The sequence below is a fragment of the Quercus lobata genome, chromosome 5 (genome assembly GCF_001633185.2).
Source record: "Quercus lobata isolate SW786 chromosome 5, ValleyOak3.0 Primary Assembly, whole genome shotgun sequence".
NCBI classification, from domain to species: domain Eukaryota; kingdom Viridiplantae; phylum Streptophyta; class Magnoliopsida; order Fagales; family Fagaceae; genus Quercus; species Quercus lobata.
In genome coordinates this window covers 57,785,493-57,796,460 of record NC_044908.1, presented here as the reverse complement: position 1 = coordinate 57,796,460, position 10,968 = coordinate 57,785,493, and the positions used below count along the sequence as shown (strand labels likewise).

Sequence of the window (10,968 nt, the reverse complement as noted above, 5' to 3'; positions counted from 1 at the left end):
TTTGAGCAAGCTTCTGTTCGTCACTTTTGTTTGGCCACTGGCTTGAGGGTGTCTTGGAGAAGAGTAGTGATTCTGGACTCCTAAGTCTTGGCAAAATTTTCGAAACTTGGGATTGTTAAATTACTTTCCATTGTCTGATATTATGACATGTAGGACTCCAAACCTGCAGATGATGTTTTTCCACACAAAGCTTGTGACTTTAGCCTCTGTTATCGTTGTCATTGGCTCTACTTCTACCCATTTTATGAAGTAATCGATTGCAACGATCAGATATCTGAGCTACTTCTTCCCTAGAGAGAATGGACCCATAATGTCAATTCTCCATGGGGGGAAAGGCCATGGTGAGGATATGGGTGTCATCATCTCTTCTGGTCTCGTCTGGACATTTGAGAAGCGTTGACACTTGACGCATGTTCTGACAATGTCGTATGAATCTTTCTGTAGGGTTGGCCAATAATATCCTGCTCTAAGCGCCTTTCCTACTAAGGATCTTGCCCCAGCATGGTTTCCACAAACTCCTTCATGTATCTCGCGGAGCACATAATCTGCTTCTTCTGAGTTGGCGTATCTTAGATATGGGAGTGAGTATCCTCATCTGTACAGAACGTTGTCAATAATGATGAATTAAGCTACTCTGATCTGTATCTTCCTTGCTTCCGCCTTATCTTCAAGGAGCTATCCTTCCTTCAAGTAACGGACGATTGGAGTCATCCATTCGTCTTGTTCTTTTATCTTCAGAACTTGCTCACCTTCTATGCTTGGCTATCCCCTTATCTCTATACATAGTTTAAAGGTTGCATTGTAGTTGTCTGACAAGGCCAATCTGGCTAGGAAGTCAGCTTCTATGTTTTTGGTTCTTGGGATTTGCACAAAGTCTAGGCTGTCAAAGTGCTGTAAGAGTCGTTAGACGATCTTTAAGTACTTCTGCATCCTTTCTTCTTTGGCTTTATAATCTCCCTTCACTTGTCCGATTATTAGTTAAGAATCAACTTGGACGATAAGGTTCTTTGTACCTAGAGCCTTCACTAGACTTAGCCCTGTTAGAAATGCTTCATATTCTTCCTCGTTATTTGTTGCTGGAAATTGCAATCTGACTGCTTACTTCAATGTCTCTTTTTCTGGAGATATGAGCACTACTCCTGCTTCTCCTAGTTTCTTTATGGCAAACCCATCTGTTTGAACTGTCCATGTTTCCATAGGAGGTTCTTCTTCCTTATGGGGGTAAGTGAATTCTGCAATAAAATTTGCTAGCACTTGGGCTTTGATTGCTACTCGAAGCCAATATTCAATTTCAAATTGGCCCAATTCAATTGCCCATTGAATGAGTCATCCTGCTACATCTATCTTGTTCATTGTCTTTCTTATGGGTTGTTCTATCATGAAGATGATGGAGTGTGCTTGGAAATAAGGACAGAGCATTCTGAAAGCGACCAACAATGCAAAAGCTATCTTTTCGATCCTTGGATAACTTGCCTTTTCTCCTTGGAATGCCTGGTTGGTATAATAAATTAGTTAATGAATGTTCCCTTCTCCTCTGATCAGTGCCAAACTTATTTGAGTATTGGATACCACTAAATAGAGGAACAACTTCTCTCCCATCACCGAAGGGCTTAATAGAGGTGGTTTCGTCAAGTACTCCTTTAACTTGGCAAGGGCTTCCTCACACTCGTCATTCCACTGAAAGGATTTCCTCAATAGCTTAAAGAATGGCATGCATTTGTTTGTTGCCTTAAAGACGAATTTGTTTAAGGCTACAACTTTTCCTAATCAAGATCTGCACCTCCTTCACTATTTTTGGTGATTTGACCTCAATTATTTCTTTTACTTTGTCTAGATTTTCCTTTATTACTCATTGGGACACCATGAGTCCCAAGAATTTTCCTGAAGTAATAGCAAAAACACACTTGGCAGGGTTTAATTTCATATTGTACTTACGTAGTGTGCTAAAGGTTTCTTTGTGATCGTCCAAGTGATTGGCTTCATCTTTACTTTTCACTAGCATATTGTCTACGTACACCTCTACATTCCTTCCAATCTGGTGAGAGAACATACGGTTCACCAATCTTTGGTAGGTGGCTCCTGCGTTCTTTAGTCCAAAAGGCATAGCTTTGTAATAGTACAACCCTTGGCTAGTAACAAACGAGATCTTCTCTTGATCATCTTCATTCATAAGAATCTAGTTGTATCCAGAAAATGCATCCATAAAACTCAAGAACTTGTGTCCAACAGTTGAGTGTGCCAACTGATCAATCCTTGGCAAAGGGAAGCTATCTTTTAGGCAAGCATTGTTCAAGTCTGTGAAATCGACACACATTCTCCACTTGCCATTACTCTTCTTTACCATGACCACGTTTGCTAGCCACTCTACATAGAATACCTCCTTGATGAAGTCGGCTTCTAATAGCTTCTCTACTTCTTCAGTTAGAGCTTTATTGCACTCAGGCGCAAATATTTTCTGTTTCTACTGTATGGGCTTGCATTCTAGATTGAAGTTGAGACAATGTTGTATGATCTTCCTATCAATCCTAGGCATATCCTCGTGTTTCCGGATGAAAACATCCTAGTTTTCCCTTAAGAAAGAAATCATCTTCTCTTTCTCTAAAGTTGGAAGTGTAGTTCCTATCTTCAATACTTTTGTCGAATCTCCTAGGACGATCTCAATTCCTTGTGGTGTTTCTGATGGTTCGGGGATGGGCTCTGGTTCATTGATCACCCACGTGTGGTTCTCTCCTGATGCTAAGGCAGCTTGATAGCATTCTCTTGTCAGAACTCGATCTCCTCTAATTTCTCCTACTCCATGGGCTGTTGGAAGCTTCACCTTTAAGTAATATGTTGATGTTACCGCTCTTAATTTGTTGAGTGCAGGTCTTCCCAAGATGATGTTGTATGTTGAAGGGCAATCAACTTTGAGGAAATCAATTTCCATGGTAATCTGCGCTGGTAAGTTCCTACAATCACAGTTAGAGTGACAATATCTCTAGGGACAATCCTAGCCCCTGTAAAGCTTACTAGAGGTGAAGTGAAAGGCCTGATCCTTTTCTTATCTAGCTTCATCTGTTGAAATGCGGGCAATTAGATGATATTTACTGAGCTTCCGTTGTTAATGAGTACCTGGTGGATGTTGAACTCTTCTACTCTAAGCATGATTACTAGCTGATCGTCATGGGGTTGCCTAATGCTGCAACCATCTCTCTTTGAGAAGACAATGTCAGGCTCGTCATTCTTTGGCATCTTCATTGGAGGGAGCTATGAATGGACACTATTTATTTCTCTCACGTGTGCTTTCTTCAGGGACTTCAGCATTCCACTTGCTGTTAGTCCTCTTGAGATTGTCTTTATCTCTCCTACAAGGGGTTTGCTATCCCCTGCCTCCAGAGTTTTGTCCTGGTCGTCCTTCTGTTGTTATCTGTAGGGCTCTATCTTTCTGATGTACTTCTGTAACTTCCCTTATCGGATCAAAGTCTCCACCTGGTCTTTCAAATGTCTGCACTCATCAATGTGATGCCTGTGGTCTTGATGGAACCTACAATACTTGCTTTTGTCTTTTCTTTCTACTGGACTGCTAGTTGGCTTTGGCCATCGCAGGGAGGGATCATCTTTTATCTACATAAGGACTTGCTCAATTGGCATTATTAGAGGAGTAAAGTTAGTGAACTTGGGTTTCCTCTCTGGAAGTTCCTTCTTTTTCCTTGTGGTCTGCCCAGCACTTCGTGTCTCCTTCTTCTTATCGCGATTGCTACTTGTTCCTTCGTCTCTCTTCCTTTTTCCTTTCATTTCTTTTGTGAGCGCCGCATCTTCTGCATTCATGTACTTCTAAGCTTTACGAAGCAACTCCACGACTGTTTTTGGTGGACTTCTAGTGACTGAGAAGAAGAAATCTTCTGGCAGCAACCCCGCTTGGAAGGTTGTTAGGATAACTTGATCTTCAGCTTCATCTACTTGTAGCAACTCCTTATTGAATTGGGTGACGTATTGTCTTAGTGATTCTCCTTTTGCTTGTTGAATGTTGAGAAGATGGCCAGTTGGCTTTTTGTGTCTTTGCCTCCCAATAAAAAGACAAACAAGAACCTTGCTGAGTTGTTCAAAATCTATAATAGTTCTTGGAGGTATCATGCTGAACCATACTCTGGCTGCTTCTTTTAGTGTTGTTGGGAATGCCCTACACATCACCTTGTTTGGGGACATCTGCAATAGCATCAACATCTTGAATGATTCGATGTGATCCAAAGGATCCTTGGAACTGTCATATGACTCCAACTGTGGGAGATGGAATTTTGGTGGGAGGGGATGTTTCAGTACTTCAGTAGTGAATGGTGAGTCCGTCCTTCGAATCATCCCATCTAGATTCTCTCCGCCTTTTTCTTTCATAACACTTTTCAGTTCATCCATCTCCTTCCTCATGTTGTGAACTTCATTCTCCATAATGGTGGAATCTTCTCCTAAGGTCTTTTCTCGTCTGTTGGCTTGAGAGTTTAACTCTTCTTCATTTTGGTTTTCACCTGTTCACCGACATTCTGCATTTTGGGATTCCATCGTCTTTCGCAATTCTTCATTCTGGCGAGTCAGTTCTTCCACATTGGCCAAAAGGGCTTAAATTTGTTGTTGTTGCACAACATCTGGCTGAGATGTGTTCTTTGCTTCCATCTCATACTCCAAGGAACTCTTTTCTCACTGGGAAATATGGCTTGAATGATTAACACTTCACACAGACGGCGCTAAATTGATGATGCAAGAAATCAACAGTTGAGTTTCTCGTCGTAGCTGATGGATGATGCTGTGAAATGGGTCATCTCTGTAGATTGAGAATCTGCAAAATGAACTAGGTGGAAGAGTAATACACCGGTGTGGCGTCAGCCAAACTGCCTCTGATGCTTAAGTTAGTAAGGGAGCAAGATTATAGAGAGAAACAGATTGGAGAGTGATTTTTGCAGAGTACTTGTGTGTAATTGATCGTACCTTGGGTTTCTGGTGCTTTCTCTTTTATGGTTGAATGCCTAATCAATGGGCAATGAATCACCGTATTTATGCTCAACAGCTAGTGTGTTACAGAATTTTTATCTAAAGTTCACAGCTCATTCTGTAACCGTTGCTCCATCCGTTACGTTTCATTATTAATGATCGTAATAAATGCGTAACGTCTTCTCTGGGTAAATGATGATCTTTGCGTAGTAACGACCATAAATTTCTAACTCATTAGTCCCCATCAAATTCTAAGGAAAATATTTGTACAGTAAAAATGATAATATAGTTAATTAATTAGTTACAATGTTAACTGAATTGAAGTAACATTTGGTTTTGGGTATGTTCTCCCTAGGATTCAAATCAATAAGAGCAAATGCAAAAAAAATAAATAACAAGCAAACATACACAAAGAGTATAAGAATTTACGTAGTTTGACAATTTACCTATTAACATCTATGCACAACGACAAAGAAAATTTTCACTATAAAATAGGAAGACTACAACTCTTACACAAGACCATCTAAAATCCCAAACCCCAAATTTGCTTCAACTCTAATTCATAAAAAGGAACAAGATAAGAAGACCTATTGTTTTCTGTTTCTTCTATCCCATACACTCTTCACTTTTCTGTGAGGGGGTTCCAATTATTGCTTGGACTTTGTCAAAGAGCCATGACCAACGACTTTTGGTTGTTGTGGTCATTCAAGCCACATTAAGAAAGCCACGAAACAGAATATATCACTACAAAACACGGGGGTCTTAGGCCGCGCTTTTTTAAGCCGCGTTTGCAAAAACACGGCTACAGACGAGCTAAAGCTGCGTTTTTAAAAAAACGCGTCTTAAAGAAACAATAAATGAACATGCAGCCATAAAACGCGTCTAAATGGTTAGTATAAATGGAGTGGTATAGATATTAAGTAACAATAAATGATGATGCGAGTTGTGGAAATTTTGTTCAAAAAAAAAACAGTAGTAATATGATGGATTTGAAATATCATCTCCCAAACCCATCCATCAATTTTATTAATAGGAAAAAAGAAAAAGAAAAAGATTATATTCTATTCAACTTATTTAAACATAAATTCAAATTCAAACCTTTTTCGTTAAATACCTCTATTGAAATGAACCATAGTTTGACAAAATAATCATGTTTCCACCAGGAAAATCAATCTCTTTTTTTTTTTTTTTTTCCTTTTTTTTACATTCTATGATGCACAAAATATTTTAAAGCAGAATTGTTAAATCATTTCAGACAGAAATTATAGAATATCCAGCGAAAGCATTTGTCCACACATACATGCACCGGCATAAGCACAGCCACTCATTACCACAACAGCAACGAGGATATATCATTTATGCATGAAAGCTCCGTGGCAATTATTGTCCACCATAGCTTACAAGGCCGCTGTCTATGTTTGACTTCATCAAAATGCACAAAGATTATTGACTAGATATCTCAAAACAACTAACATTGAAATTCAAACAAAAACACATATTGAGATTAACTTTTATATATACATTACGCAACAAGTGTAAAATCGAACTGGAATCTTGTAGCTCAACTGATAATCTTTAGTATTTCTAACTGATACATACAAGATTCAAATCTCTTCTCTTAGTGTAACTATCAAATTATACAAAAATAAAAGTAAAAATGCAAGATCTACTGAGCCCATAGCCAGTGAAATTCCTCCATTGGAGGCACCTCCGACATCAAACTATCCAATTCTTTAAACGACATGCCCTTCGACAACATCGGAACTGCACTACTACTTCCACAACCACCATTTCCGAAGTGGCCTGACCTCTCAATGCCACCATTCACCGCAACGGGTCTCTTTCTCTTTCCAGCAGCATACGAACTTTTTTCTATCCATTCAACACACGAATCCTTACCGGTAAGGCTCTGAACTACAGATTTGAAGCTGGTGGTGTCTGTTTCCACGTACTGGGTATTGATAAGCACAACTTTCACTGCATCATGACTTGTGTATGCCATTGAAAAAAATACTACTAGCTAGCTTTGGAACTTTTTCTTTGCTTTGCTAATGGGGGTTTTGGTGTGCTTTTTTTGTTGTGTGTTTATTTGAATAAGTTGGGTATTGACTGTGTATGTGTGTGTGTGGTTTTTATATAGAAACTGGGGCTGCGAATATCTAAGGAGAAAAAGGGAACAAATGTGGGGTTTTGACAGTTAGACTAAAGAGGGGATGAATCAATTGACCGTTAAAGTAGCAGTCTAGAAGGACCAAAATCCAAAAGTCTCGGTCAAATTAGCACGCAACGATTTAAAAATCTGCGAAATTCGCAAAGTCATCATCACCCTATCTTTCCACTCACGTGCCAAAAAAAATATATATTGAAAGGTGGCAATATTACTTGCCAATCAAGCACATCTAGAATATATAGTAAGTAGTATATAAACAATAAAAGATAAGTAATTTTTCTAAGATAATATATTTGAACTTACTGTCTACCCTATAATTGATTCTTCTTAATCATTAGATTATGATAATAATTATTTTTTGTATAGGAAAAATTAGAGTCTCAGATCATTTATTCGGGGACATTAGTCTTTTATCAAATACTTTTATTGAAACCCACAAAAATTGTATTTATATAAATATGATATGATTTAAATTTATAGCATTCATTTTATAATAACTACTATTTATCAATAAGTTAAAATATTGATTGGTTTTTAGTGGAATTTGAACCTAAGTACTTCGTTCACAAAAAATATTTTACTAGTTTAGCTTATTGAATGAAACATAGAGGGATAAGTTTAATAAAAAAAAGGTTTGGTTAAAACAATGAAATGAGTTTTTCATTTCACCCTATGAGGGCCGCTTGCCTCAACTCAATGAGAGTGGTGTGTGCACATGTGCATGTGCTTTAAGGCCAATTGGTTAGGTCTTTCTCCTTCCCACTAATTAAAGTTGGGTGCTCCTTAAGGCTCAACTCATATCCAACTTCAATTGTAAATAAATCTATCTAAGGGTGTGTTTGTTTGGAGGTAAAATAGAGTAGATGGAAAATTTTGAAAAGAAAATAGGAATGAAAACTTTTTTGAAGTGTGTTTGGTTGAGTGAGGAGAAAGGAAAATAAATAGTGAAGCCAGGTGTTTTCTCTTTGGGCCCACCAAAAAGTTTTCTCTCCAAAATGGAGAGAAAATTAAGAGAAAAAAGCTCATGAAATGAGCTTCCAAAAATACCCTTGGAATTCACATCTCTCCAACTGTTGCTTTTCTTTTTTTTTTTTTTTTGTTACTAACATGTGTTGGCTTCCTCTCTCTTTCTTTCTTTCTTTTTTTGGTACCAATGTGTTGGCTTTTTTTTTTTTTCCTCTCTCTCTCCGTTACTAACGTGTTGGTTGGGTTTTTTTTTTTTGCTTGCTTGCTTTTGTCTGGACATGTTGGCTTCTTTTCATCTTCTTTTTTTCTTTAATTTTTTTTTTTTTCTGGACGTGTAGCTTTCTTCTGTTTTGTGTTTTTTTTTTTTTTTTTTTTTTTTTTTTTGGTGCTCATATGTTTATTTTTCTCATTAATTTTGGTTGGTATTTTTTTTGTTCTTTTTTTTAGAAAATAGTTTTGGGTTAATTTCTTATACTTTTTTTTTTTTTTACTGAAGTGTCCATCTATACACAATTTTTTAAAAATATAATGTGTTACTTTTTGTTTTATTTAATAGGGACATTATAGTAAATTTATATAAAATTTATTTTCAACCAAACAAAAAAGTTTTTCATCCCTTCACTTTTCCACCCTCCCAACCAAAAACAAATTAGAAAAACTAAAATTTTTTCTATCTTCCCACTTTTTGATCATCTCTCCATTTTCTATCCTCCTACTTGTCCATCCTCCCAACCAAACGGACCCTAAAATTCAATTCCTTTATTATTATGTGAGATAATTTTATGATTATGTTTAAGTCAATACTTAAGGAGTCAATTTATCATTTCCTACCACATGATTTTAGACAAATAGTAACATAACCTTAATCTTCTTACTAAAAAGAACATGTGTATGTGTGTGTATATATATATAGATGGAGAGAGAGAGAGATAGAGAGAGAGGTTCCACTTAAACTTTGAGTGTCAAATCAGCCTATAGGTTCCATTTCTTTTTCTTTTTTTTTAGGAAGGTTCCATTTAACTTTGACTCAAAGATAATCACCCCAATGTTTCCAAACAATATCGAGATACCATAGTAAATTACTAATTAATAATAAAACGTCATTTCAAAATTAAATCTCATTTATCCTAACAAGTTTATCATTGAAGTTGGATATAAATAAATTAATAATTACAACCTTGGTGAAAGAAAACAAGCTTATCTATTCCCATCATATATATTATTAATTATCCAAAATATAATTTTTAGTTGAAAAAGATTATAGGAAACTCCCAGGAGGGGGGTCTCCAATCATCGCAATTCGCACATGCAAAAACTTTAAGCTTATTTTATGAGATAAGATAAGAGAGACGTGGGATCTTGGTCATTTCGCTGCTCTTCTTTTTCAAACACCCGAAATTTCTTTAACCTTTCAGCTCTTGTCTGTCTTTGCAGCTCATCAGTTACCTGAACATAATTTGGCTCATCAGTAGCCTGGACATAATTTGGTGAAGTTACGTACTCCACAAGCTTAATCCAATTATTTCTATGGGATTATATTAGAATATTCTAGTTTTATGTGTCAAACCAATCTAGTCAATAAGTTTAATTTGGTTTATTAGCGTTTGGTAAAATATGGCATACAGCTAGCACGTGAAATCACACAATTAAGCATGATTGGTCTCAATTTTATTAGCCAATTTTGGTAGCGAAATTTCCGGATGTGACCGTCTCATGCATTCTATTTGAAATTCACATATCAGTTTCACATAAGGTGCATAAGACAGACAAGAAGTACCTTCTCCTTCTAGCATGTGATGTGAGCCAATTAGAAGATGTCTGCATCTTTAGGTTATCTTACCATGGAATTATCCTACTTATAACCATTTATATCTTAATTTATAAATTATAAATCAATTTATTTTGTTAGGTACAGTTTTTTAAAGACTCTTGCTTATTATAGGTACAATTTATCAAATTAAATCTAACTTAATTTTTTATCTCATCAAAATAGATTAGTGCACCGAACACAACCATAGTGTCCAAGAAGGTACATGCGTTGCACCCATGTTCCATCCTCATCACATTTGACTGGGTGACATATAGAGCACAAGGTACGTCCTCATGGTGGCTCAAATGTTAGGTTCAATAACTCTGGGAAAAAAAATAGTTAAAAACTCTTAGGCTCAATAATGAATCTATGACTTTTTCCTGAAAATCAATGAAGCAAGACTTATATAAAGGAACACACCGTTGTTAATAAATTCTAAATAAGGACTCAGGGATAAAATATTGTTCAATTTGATGCCCCATAAATTGATTTGGAGGCAAGGTATGGAAGGCCAAATTGTGTCTTGATGACATAAATTAAACCTACTGAAAATAGAAAGGACATAAGCCGAACTAGTTGGGAAGAATCCGAGTCAAATTATGTCTTGTTATTTACGTTAAAATATACAAACAAAAAGAACATAAGCCAAACCCTTCGAGAAATCCTCTGCCCCTAGGTGGATACAGGATTTGATTTTACTCTATTTGCTGCCAATACATATATACTTTAGAACCTGAATTAAGCTGACTGTGAATAGATTAGAGAAAAAGATTTTGCAAACAAAATGCTGAAAAAAAAAATTAAGGTTAAATTGCATGTTAATTAAAAAAAGAAAAAGCAACAAGTGTTTCAATTTGAGGTTCAAATATAATCAAACATGTAACCCTTGTTTCAAAATCCTCTACCTCTCCCATTTGTTAGTAACACATGCACTACATTTGCTGATTTGGCTGTCTTGTTTTGTCAAAGTTTGAAGGTAAATGAAAGTATATCAAGATGAGATATCAGAATAGGCAGAGAGGCAGAGCATTGGGGCAGAGTATTCTTGTGTTTTGTCATTAAA

General features: G+C 36.5%; 1 protein-coding gene across 1 annotated transcript; it reads right to left on the bottom strand.

Annotated features, from left to right (window-relative positions):
• Positions 1-6,625: 6,625 nt before the first annotated feature.
• LOC115990775 (VQ motif-containing protein 1-like) lies at positions 6,626-6,961 on the bottom strand. Its single transcript, XM_031114566.1, has one exon. It carries the CDS (start codon positions 6,959-6,961, stop codon positions 6,626-6,628), a length of 336 nt encoding a protein of 111 aa, XP_030970426.1.
• Between the last annotated feature and the right edge of the window lie 4,007 nt (positions 6,962-10,968).

Coding starts and splice junctions, on each gene's coding strand:
- LOC115990775 (XM_031114566.1), bottom strand. CDS start 6,961: ATGGCATACACAAGTCATGATGCAGTGAAAGTTGTGCTTATCAATACC.